At 39.7% G+C, this 12,114-nt stretch overlaps 1 protein-coding gene across 2 annotated transcripts; it reads left to right on the top strand.

The window, feature by feature from the left end:
• The first annotated feature begins 456 nt into the window (after positions 1–456).
• Positions 457–11,994, top strand: LOC145568092 (peptide chain release factor 1, mitochondrial-like). 2 transcript variants are annotated; one of them, XM_081627525.1, is made up of 11 exons: positions 457–700; positions 787–887; positions 1,055–1,153; positions 1,590–1,770; positions 1,843–1,891; positions 2,001–2,079; positions 2,250–2,324; positions 2,404–2,481; positions 8,960–9,118; positions 11,277–11,372; positions 11,497–11,994. In XM_081627525.1, exons 1-11 carry the CDS (start codon positions 571–573, stop codon positions 11,686–11,688), a joined length of 1,239 nt encoding a protein of 412 aa, XP_081483651.1. In that variant the 5' UTR covers positions 457–570; the 3' UTR covers positions 11,689–11,994. The 2 variants fall into 2 exon arrangements, with proteins under 2 accessions (XP_081483651.1, XP_081483649.1); XM_081627523.1 differs by having other exon boundaries at positions 1,587–1,770.
• Positions 11,995–12,114: the final 120 nt, after the last annotated feature.

Below are 12,114 nucleotides of genomic sequence, written 5' to 3'. Positions count from 1 at the left end.
CCGTTTTTTTTTTATTTGCATCACTTGTGTTTGCACGGAGTTTTAGGAAAATGAATTTGGTATAATATAATAATGAGAGTATATGAATAATTTATTATGGTAAAAGTAATGTGGGGACCATAAAAGTGAAAGTATGTAAGAGAGAGTAGTGAGGACCATGAGAGAGAAAATGATAAATTATTTAACTGTTGTTTAAAGTAAGAAAAAGAAATAATAAAATATAATATAAAATTACTATATATAGAAGTGATGCAAATAAAAAAAACGGGAAACTGATGGAAATAAAAAATATGGAGTGAGTATTTTATTAATTTCATATTTTCTTTCTTCCAATTCTTTTACCTACCCCAATACCTCCACGACGAAGGTCAATTCCTAAAAAAAAAAATTATATGAAAAAAATATATATATATTTATATGAAAAAAAAAAAAAAAAAAAGTGGTAAAAAATTTCAGTCCTTCCTTTTCCAGACCTTGCTGCGACATACTGTATTTCAGAGCAGAGGTAATGAAGTGAGTGAGGATTTGAAGACGACGAAGAAGAATCGCTCTGTTGCTAATTAGGAAGAAATGAGAAATTACCTGAGATTAGGGTTAGGGTTAGGTTCTAGGAATTGGTCAAAAATGTCACCTCGCATACCAGCAGGTTTTATTGGATCGAAGGTTGTCGCCGCTGAGTTTTTTCGCTTTTTTACATCTGGTTTGTTTTCTCTTCTTCATACCATCAATTCCCAGTAAACTAAACTTGCTGCTGTTCATATTTAGCTCAGTCTTGTTAATTGGCAGAAAATCAGCCTCATATATCAGCCGACATCATTCAAATTATGGAGCAAAGGTTGTCAGCTATTGAGCGAAGGAGTGCCTTGCTTCAGGATATCATCAATAAGGTGATTGCTAATTGCTCATCCTTTCTTTTAAATACATCTGCGTTTCTTATGGGAATTACATTTTTCACAGACAGATTACTAGTAGAACTCGTCTCCTGGTTGCTTTATTTTTTTATTTATATTTTAATTTTTATTTAAATTTTAATTTTGGTCATGAATGAAGACAGCCTGATGCCTCACCAACCGAGTATGCCAGAGCCAATAAGGACTTTAGGAAACTCAGAAGTTCCGTGGACTTAATACATGACTTGAGAGCAAAGCAGAAGGTATATACCTTCTCCTTTTATTATCATTCCTATCGTGCAGAAACTAAGTTGTACATTAGAATACCATGTGCATTGTAAGTAGCTTATCGTTGGATAGTTCGATGTGTGTTGGATTATGGCTCAAACTGGAACATACCGCCAATTCAGATGTTTAAAATGAATCATGTTGGTTGGCCAAAGAACATGAATATGAATCAATGAACATAAGGGCTAAAACAAAAGAATATGAATCCTAAAAGTACAATAGGTTTTTTTTTTTTTACCCCCTCCGTATTAACTTGATAGTGCTGCTCTGCTGCCTTGCTTTCATTTAGATGGCTTTAGCAGCTTTTCGCCCATAAGTGGTGTTTTAGTGTATACTCTATATGATCATTTAATGTGCTCCTTAATTGGAATAAGAATTGAAAAACATTGACCCATTTTGACATTTAAGGAGATTGATGGTCTCAAGTCACTCATGGCTGAGTGTGCTGATGAAAAAGACATGCTTAACATGGCATATGAGGAATTGGATCAGTCTATTGAAGAGGAGAAAAGGCTGCAAATGTTGCTGCTGAAATCATTGCTTCCAAAGGATGATGCTGATGAAAGAGACAGCATCCTGGAGGTGAGAGCAGGTGGGCAACACCCTTTCAATGTTTTTAGGACCTGTTTTCTTAACCTGGACCTTATACAAGCTATTGAACTAGGTACTGGAGGGGAAGAAGCTTCTTTATTTGCTATGGAGATATTCAAAATGTCAGTTCTGGTCTTCTTGTGACTTTGATTCAACCAATATGCTTGCAAAATGTGACACATTGACACAAACATCTTTAGTGCTCATACTTTTGTTCGTGACACCTGACAGGTATGAGAGGTACTCACAGAAGAGGGGATGGAAATTTGAAGTTGTTTATATAACAGAGTCTGACCTTAAAGGATTCAAGGTATGTCAGAAAACCTAAGATTTAGATTCACATTGATCGTGAGATCATTAAAATTTTTATTATTACTATTTCAATTTCTGTAAGGTTTAGTGTGCACCGGAATCTGGATGAGTTATTGTTGAAATTAATCGATGTCATGGAGTATATGATCTAATGTGACTAACTTCCAGGAAGCTATTGGATTGATCTCAGGGGCTGGTGTGTATGGGAAGCTCAAATTTGAGAGCGGTATTCATAGAGTTCAGGTATAAACGATGCTGTGAGTAAAGCCAAAAGATTCCAACAGTTTATAACCATCGTTGCCAACCATCCTATTTTTTTCAGCGCGTTCCTGTAACCGAGAAGTCTGGTCGCACTCATACCAGTGCTGTGACTGTTGCCATCCTTCCTCAGGCTGATGAGGTACTCTTATGTATGGATAATTCCTTGGCACAAATGTTATCTTTAGAATCAATATTTTCTTGTTTTCTTCTTGTATACATCATTTTGAGATCTTGATTTTGTTGTAGTCTTTTACTTTTGTTGAGATTTAGGCTATGTTTAGTTCACCTTATTTTTGCTTATTCGATGTGATCTTAATTTTTCTGATATGATCTTAATTTTTCAGATATGATCTAATCGTCTTATTTGACCAACCTTTAACCTAAAATGTATTAGGTAAATAAATAAAAATTAAATGGGTTTTATTATCAATCAATCAAAGCCTTAGTCCCATAAGTAGGGTCGGTTACATGAACCAAATTTGATTATTTCGTGTAATCATTGACAAAAATCTTCCTCCTCTATCCCTAACAATCCAATGCCTCATCCTCATGCAAATCCATATAAGGAATTAAAGATACATGGTAGAGGGACAAATCGGTCGTTGGACAATCACCCTAAGCCAAACAATATTTCTACCTAAACAAACCTAAGAAAAGTCTAGGGTAAGCAAAGGATCGTATCTACAGGGAATGGGGTCTGAGTTCTCCAAGATTATGAAACGATTGTAATCTAGTTTGGTCACAAATTGGGGGTTTTTAATTACTTAATTACTATGGAGACAAACACTAGGGGGGAAATGGGAATCGACACTAACCAAACCAATGAATCAAAACAATAGGCAAGTATGAATACAAATTGAGTGATAGAAAGGGCACTCCTGCTTTCGAAGCCACAACACTAAACATTCCTAAACCAAACTCAACTAACAAAATAGGCCAACCAAGTCTTAACAATGAGAAGTAGACTACTAACTCGAGTTTGTCTTTCTACCGGTCCAAGATAGCATTAAGGCACAAGTAATTGGGATTTCTCACCTAATTATCGCGACTAAGACTAATACATCATGCAAACAAGAAACCGTAATCAAGATAGAAATTCGGTTTGATCATACAAGAAAAGGTTCATAACCAAACTTTATCTTTCAATGCTAGCATAGGAATGAATACATGAGCAATAAGTGGCCATCCAATTACACATGCAATTAACCAGTTCTTTAACAATCAAACATCAACCCAAAATGAACATGCAAGCACAAGTATCAATCAACCCATGGCTTGGTTGGGTCTTCACCCAACCCCTAGCTAATAGATTACTCACTTAACATGGTGAAGAACAGCATAGCTACAAGTTCTAATTCTAGCATTAATCTAACAAGTTGAGAGGAGTGATAAGAACAAACTAGATTGAACATGCAACAACAAATAATCAAGATTAAGAGAGAAAATAACAATGGAAAGCAATTAAAAACATAAAATAAAGAGTAAGAGATAGAGAAAAGAGATTACTGATGAAGCTTTAAAGTTAGGAATTGTTGAATCCAAGAGAACAAACTTCAATTAACTATTACAATGATTGAGTTTTGAAAGAAACTAAACTAATTAATGAGAGTTTAGAGAGCTAACCAAGAGATTTGTGGAGCCTTGATTGGAGTGCCCTGTCATGTGCCGACTACTTTGCCCTAGTCACGCACCGTGCGTCTCTCGTTTACAGTCCGTCGTAAGACGAGTCAGGCTTTCTCCCTTGGCACTACTCCTTGTGCCCACGTAGCACAACCCTTAGTGCTGCTTGAATATGTTTGCTAGCACGACCCCTTGGTGCTAACAAGTCCCCTTGGTTGAACTAAGCACTCACCCTTACTGTCTTAGTTTAGCTTTACGACTAAGTGTTGTAGACAATTGAGCACACGAGCTATCACCCTTGCTAGTATGCCCGATTACTCACTTGGCACCCTCGTGCCTTGGTTTTCCTCACACTCTCTAAGTGTTTGAAGGAAAGGATTGAGTTGCAAGAGAACACAAATGCTTTTGGAATGTTTTTTGTATTACTCTGACCCCCAATGTATAAATAATCTTTGGAGTCTATTTATAGCGTTCCTCCCTACTTACAAACTACATGTAGAATGTTCCTAACCTCCTCAAATGGAGGGTTCTAGACTACAACAATCTAGAGAGTTCCCACCTTCTTAGGAACATACATACATAGAGGTTTCTACACACATCTAAGCCTAGAACAATGTATAAAAAGGTGCAAGGCGCACTAAGGCGATAGGGGTCTTAGTAATATTTTATTATAATAAAACTGCATGCACATATAATTTAATCAGGCGCAATATACAAGCGCCTCAGCGCCTTACACGCCTAGGCCCGCCTCACATGTGCCTAGCTAATATTGCCTCGCCTAGCTAAAAGGTGCACGCCTTGGCCTAGAATGCTAAGGACTAACCTAGAACATTCTAGAACTTTACAAGAGTTATGTACATATGTAGAAGAACCTAGAAGACTCCTACTATGTGCCAGACCTTCCTTGATTATTCTAGAGTCATCCACTCTAGAATAGTCTTCTAAAGAACCTTGTAGATAGCTCCGGAACCTTCTAGAAGCTTCCAGCATTTTCCGGACTACCTGCTGCCAAAACTTGTACTTCGGGACCTCATCTCGGAAAACCGACAACAACATGGTCTTCCTTGGCCCAAAATACGATGGACCTCCAAATTTGGACTTCGGTTGGGTCTCCAAATGACCTATTATTGTGTTATTGTCACTTGGGTGTTCACTACGAAAATAGCACCATATCAAAATAAAGCTCTTTAGGGGGAAGTGCTCAGCTGGGCACCAAGGGCAAGCCCCCTATCCACAATTATGCTCTGTTGCCTAGTGACCTAAATGACTCCCATGGTTGGCAAGGGAGATGACCCGTGACATTCTCCCCCACCCAAATTCTTGCCGACCTCGGCAAGATCGCCCGTTGGAGTACGTGCCCGCGACTCGGTCTAGCGCACAACTCGACTCTCTTATGCTTCTGTGCACCTCTGCCACGTCCCTCCTATTGACTCCACACTTGAGCCTTGTTGTCCCACCACTTGGAACACTATGATGCCTTGTCCCTAGCATCGTTGCTGCCTTGGTCTTCCCATGGACCGCATCTTGACGCCTATGCCTTGGCGCCCACCAAGCTTTCAAGGACGAGACCCCACGTCCCGTTCCTTGGGTTGAGGGAGCTTAATCCCTATCTCGCTCCCCTTTGATGTGATGGTTATCATGCCATCACTCACTCGAAAAGATAGGATCTTGTGCAAGAACTTCATACCTAGCACCACGTCCTCATCATCAATGTCGACCGCCGGGAAATCGACTTTTCCCCTCCACTTCCCCAAGCGGACAGGGACTCCCCACGCCCTACCATACACCGGCGTGGCCCCTGAATTGATGGCCTTCATCTCGCCATCCACTCTTGTGAACTTCACCCCTAAGGCCTTGACTTCCTCCTTGGCCAAGAAATTGTGCGACGCTCCCGTGTTCACAAGCAGCCTTGTCGGTACCTCGTTCACTTCCCCATCTACGACCATCAAGCTGCTCCCTTGCTTGACGCCCGTCCCATCAGTTGTTGAGGATGCCTCACCCTTGTGCACATCTTTCTCAACTCTCATAGCATGAGGAGCTTCATGCGGGCTAATTGGGCCTTCTCCCCTTGGGCCATTGCCCCCATACTCATCTCCGGAGCTGGCTCCTCCTCACTTGCGATCATGGCATCAACTTTTGCCGCATCGGGCAATTTCTTGTTAAATGAGGACCCTCACAAAGGTAACATTTGAGAGGCTTCGAGGGCTTACCTCCGTCTCGGTTGTCCCCCTTGGACTCCCACTTGGACTTGGCCTTGGCCTTGTCCTTACCATGATCCGCATGCTTGGCCTTTGGATGCGATGCCTCTTCATCATCCTAGTCGCCTTCCTCGACCCTTTTGCCTTTGTCCCTTCTCGATTCCCTCGGGATTTCAATCAAGGACTCTGCCACGACTATTGCCTCAACAAGTGTCTTCACATTCCTTCGTTCCACCTCTTGCTGAGCCCATCGTTGTAGACCTCCGATGAAGTAAATGAGTTGGTTCTCCTCCAATAGATCGTCGATCTCAAGCATGAGTGATGTAAATTGCCTGATGTACTCCTTGATGGTGCTAGTGTGCTTCAAGTCACATAGCTTCATCATGGATACCTTTTTAGCATTCTCCGGGTAGAACTGACGCTTGAAATCTTTCTTGAACTCGTCCCATGTGCTGATGGAACAAGTCCCCTTCTTGATGTCCAACTCTCGACGCCTCCACCAAAGGACAGCATCCCCGCCCAAGTACATTGTGGGGGTGTTGATCTTTGATGCATCGTCATCCAGCTTCATTGCGTCGAAGTACCTTTCGACGCCCCATAGGAAGTTGTCGATTTCTCGGGCATCTCGCTTCCCATGGTACTTCTGTGGCTTTGGGACCTCCATCTTTGGCCCCTTTTGGATAGTGACACCCCCGGTCACTACTGCCTTCTTGCATAAAATGACATCCTCCTTCACCGACTCTACCTCGGCTCGGATGTCCCTTAGTTGCCCAAGCAACTCCTCCTTAAGTTTTGCGACCTCGTCGCGAATTGTTACCAACGCGCTATTGACGAGCCCAAAAGCCTCGTCCCTTAAGTTTTGGGTAGCAGTGTGTGCGGCGTTCACTTTTACTTCGAGCCCCTCTACGGAGTCCGAAAGTTGCGTGATATCATCATGCATGTCCGCCACAATACACTCTACCCTAATGAGGCGAAGTTCCATTTCAGAGGGCAAGTTTCTGGGCACCGATGGTTCCCTCGACGGGTCCCTCGTGCTTTTCTTCTTGGGCCTCCTCATTGGTTCCTCTTCCTCTTGCACAACTTGACTCACCTGAGCCTCTTTGTCGCTAGCCATACTTATATCCACAATAAGAATGAAGCGACATACCTTTGTTGCCTAGCTACCGCCCCTTCGTAGCTCCGAACAGCAACGCCTTGAATTTACGACGTCGATCCCACACGACAATCGTAACCTTGCTCTGATACCACCTGTCACGTGCCGACTACTTTGCCCTAGTCACGCACTGTGCGCCACCCGCTTACAGTCCGTCGTAAGACGAGTCAGGCTTTCTCGCTTAGCACTACTCCTTGTGCCCACGTAGCACAACACTTAGTGTTGCTTGAATATGTTTGCTAGCACGACCCCTTGGTGCTAACAAGTCCCCTTAGTTGAACTAAGCACTCACCCTTAGTGTCTTAGTCCGGATTTACGACTAAGTGTCGTAGACAATTGAGCACACGAGCTATCACCCTTGCTAGTATGCCCGATTACTCACTTGGTACCCTCGTGCCTTGGTTTTCCTCACACTCTCTAAGTGTTTGAAGGAAAGGATTGAGTTGCAAGAGAACACAAGTGCTTTTGAAATGTTTTTTGTATTACTCTCAATTTCAATGTACAAATGATCCTTGGAGCCTATTTATAGTGCTCCTCCTTACTTACAAGCTACATCTAGAATATCCCTAAGCTCCTCAAATGGAGGGTTCTCGACTACAACAATCTAAAAAGTTCCCACCTCCTTAGAAACATACATACATGGAGTTTTCTACACACATCTAAGCCTAGAATGCTAAGGACTGACCTAAAACATTCTAGAACTTTACAAGAGTTATGTACATATGTAGAAGAACCTAGAAGACTCCTACTATGTGCCAGACCTTCCTTGATTATTCTAGAGTCATCCACTCTAGAATAGTCTTCTAAAGAACCTTGTAGATAGCTCCGGAACCTTCTAGAACCTTCTAGCATTTTCCGGACTACCTGCTGCCAAAACTTGTACTTCGGGACCTCATCTCGGAAAACCGACACCAACATGGTCTTCCTTGGCCCAAAATACGGTGGACCTCCAAATTTGGACTTCGTTTGGGTCTCCAAATGACCCATTATTGTGTTACTGTCACTTGGGTATTCACTACGAAAATAGCACCAGATCAAAATAAAGCTCTTTAGGGGGAAGTGCTCAGCTGGGCACCAAGGGCAAGCCCCCTAGCCACGATTATACCTTGTTGCCTAGTGACCCAAATGACTCCCATGGTTGGCAAGGGAGATGACCCGTGACAGCCCGCTCCCATGACTGGTGCACGCCCGCTCCTAAGCTTGCTGGGTTTCCTTGAATGTGCTTTTGAGCCTAAGCTAAATCTTCACCTTGTCTTTGTACCTATAGACACAAGCACACACAAAAGAGGAGTAGAAACACCAAAAGCTACAATCTTGCACAAAAAGGAGTTAGAGAAGGGGTCTAAGAGGGGAAAATGACTAAAAATCGTGTTAAAAATACCATGATAAGTGGAAAAATAAAACACTTATCAATACATATCAATGAAAAATCACACTTAAAACAATAAAGTAGATATGAACTTACTTTTTCTAATTTGATTTGATTTGAACTTATTTTTTTAATCTGATTTGATCTGAACTTATTTTTCTAATCTGGTATGAACTGAACTTAAATAAGGTGAACTAAACATAGCCTTAGTGATTTCCTACATTGCAGGGTGTAATCTTAATGACACAATTATATATTTTTTTAATTTGTTTTGCAGGTGGATGTCCAATTGAGGAGTGAAGATTTGAGAATTGATACTTACCGATCTGGTGGCTCAGGTGGTCAGCATGCTAATACTACAAATAGTGCTGTGAGGATGACCCATATCCCGTCTGGTCTGACAGTGGCTATTCAAGATGAGAGGTCACAGCACATGGTAAGTGATGGCCTGTTGCTGTTCTTGTTGTGTTGTTCATTTGTTATTATTGGAAATGTTGTGTTCGTCCCTTTTGAGCATATGTCGTTGGCCACTTATTTTAGACTTGAGTTTGGAAAAAGGAAACAATGTAAATAGAAAAAGAAAGGAATGGATGGAAGAGATATTGACTAAACATGGATAAAGTCATGAAGGACAGGAGATTGGGAGATGAATAAAAGGTGACTCTCGCTGCTTTACCTGAAAGGGGCCAAATCTGACTACTGAATTGCCGAAGTGTACTTGGATTACTAGGTGATCTAGATCTCTACATAGTATAGTGCTTACGTTATGAGGGCTTCTACATACAAATGAAAATTTGTTAGTTCCTGTTTACACTTTCTAGCTTCATAAGAAAGTTGACTTGTTAGCTATATGATTCATTTATTGTGCAGGTGAATGAAGATGAGAGAGTGCAGGGTGAAGTTAGTGGGAAAGGCAGGTTTAGTACTATGGTTCACTTGCCCTATTAAAATGTGTTGAGCACTTGTCTCTTAGGCTCTTAATGGCAATAGAGTTTTTTGCTCTGCATAGAAATCAAACTTGGGGTGTATTTAGGGGCATGAGGAAACAAACATTGAAATCTTTGACTTTTTTCAGCTCACAGAGAAAATAGGCTCACAAAGGAATTTACATTGTTTTCTAGGAGAACATTCTCTCTTTTAGGCTTACAAAGAATTGATAAAAGTGTTTTATACTAGATTATTAGCTTCTGACCAGCTGGTTATATATTTTCGGTGATCCTTCTCCAGTTGTTTCTGTTTCGTTCTTCTCTTTCTTCAATCGTTCTTCTCTTTATACTACTCCCTCCGTTCCACAATGATGTTCTTGTTTGGAATCTTTGACTTTTTTAAAAAAGAGAGAATCTTCTAAATTTCTCTTAATATATAAGAACAAATATAGTCATGTGGGATCTAGTTTGATTCGTTTTGGTGAGTAGATTATTAATATCTAACTTTTATAATTTTGCTAGTGTGAAATTAAAGATATTTGCAGTCAAAGATGGGTAAAAATTTGCATCGATTTACGAAACAGGAACATCATTCTGAAACGGAGGGAGTAAGTTCTTTTTTTTAGTTAGCCATAAACACATTTTATGAAATCATAAAATACCTGGGGCATTATAATCTATTCCATTACTAATAAGTTTTGAGGAAGTTAAAAAACTTTCGAGGTATTACAGTGCTTCACATCGGTAACAAACAAAATTAATAAAATATTTCACAGTAACTCTGGACATGTATTGTTTTGTGAAACATTAGAGATAGTGTTATCTATTCTTTTCTATAATAGTAGTCCTTGTTTGTTGAATAAACGTGTGTTTCTCTGCCTTGAGAAATAAAAGGTGTTGCCTTAATTTCTTAATACTGTGTTTGAGTTTCGATGCTGCTCAGTTGTTGAATTTTGTTGAGAAATTCTTTGGAAAAAAACATATCAAATATATCAAGGATGTTAAGTAGATTATAGAACTTCAATATTAATTAATATGAGTTTGCTTGCTTATTTTTCAAACATTTGGTTTTCACTTCATCTACTCTGGAATTGGATATACTTATGGTTGAACTTTAAGTCACACAGCTAGAAATTGAAATATTAATTAGTAATTGCAAACAGTAAACCTTCTTAATGCACTTTGACCAGTACGTTACTGCTATCTGGAAGTGATCTTGAAGGATGACACGAAACCAGCTTTTGGGATGATATGAAATTTTATTTGGAGACTTGGAACAATGTTGGTGATGACCAAGATGTGGGTGTTTTGAGATTATAATCTTTAACTTTGTAAGGTCTAGATGCGAGTGTTTAACTCTTAATACTTGTATAATTCTTATAAGGTCTTATCCAGTGCCCATCGAGGAAAACTAATTGGTACTTGTTACGCATAAGATAATTGAACTTTTTGAGGTGGACATAGGATACAACAGCTTGGTTTTTTTTTTTTTTTTTTTTTTTTTGGGGGGGGGGGGGGGTGGTGATTTGAAATTTTTATGTCAGTTCTTGGATCAATTTTTGTTTTCTTTTCATGCTAACTCACAAAAATTCTTGTGATTATACAGCATAATGAACTGTATACATACTAATTACTGTACTTTTCCTTTTGTATGCGCTTCTTTTGTAGAACAAGGCCAAAGCATTGAAGATACTATGTGCAAAGCTTTATGAAATTGAGAGATATAAAATGCAGATAAACCGATCGAAGCTTCGGGCAGAGCAGGTGAATTGCCTATACTATTCATCCTCGAGCTTGATAAATATCTGTTTTGTTGCTGGTCTGTCTAGCAAGCCGTATATATTTTGGTTAATCATTGGAAAGTTGCATTTCTTGGTAACTTTTGCAGATCGGTAGTGGCGACAGATCTGAACGCATTCGTACATACAATTTTCCACAAGGGCGTGTAACTGATCACCGTGTTGGCATTACACATCACTCTATAAATGAGGTGCTACAAGGGGAAAGTTTAGATATGTTTATTGACGCTCTTATCTTACAGCAGGAAATGGATGCCATAGCAAATTTCTCAGCCGGCTAAGCATTTATTTAGAATTCAGATAGAGATAACCTCGAGTTGCACCTCTTTTAAGCAATCCGATTGTGGTGTGCTCGAGGTTTGTCTGATGAGATTCCAAATACTATAGGCGAGTTATCATACGCTTGCTTATAGGTTTACCTATCATACGCTTACCTATATTTTTTCTTCTAATTTATATTAGTATAAACGAATTTTAGTAAGATTGACTCATTGTAATTCAAATATTAATTGCCATTTGAGTAGGATCATTTTAATCACTTTGCATTTGTCACATTTTTTATACATAATTTTTGTTAAATTCTTGTATCCCTTAAGGCGTTATATATGTGTTTAATATATTAAAGAATAATAATGAATTCTCATTTTCAATTTGATCATACGTGTAGTATTATTTTGTATTATATAGTGTTAAAAAGAAATTCATTA

The sequence above is a fragment of the Chenopodium album genome, chromosome 11 (assembly GCF_948465745.1).
Source record: "Chenopodium album chromosome 11, dcCheAlbu1.1, whole genome shotgun sequence".
Lineage (NCBI taxonomy): Eukaryota > Viridiplantae > Streptophyta > Magnoliopsida > Caryophyllales > Amaranthaceae > Chenopodium > Chenopodium album.
This window is presented reverse-complemented; position numbering and strand designations above follow the sequence as displayed.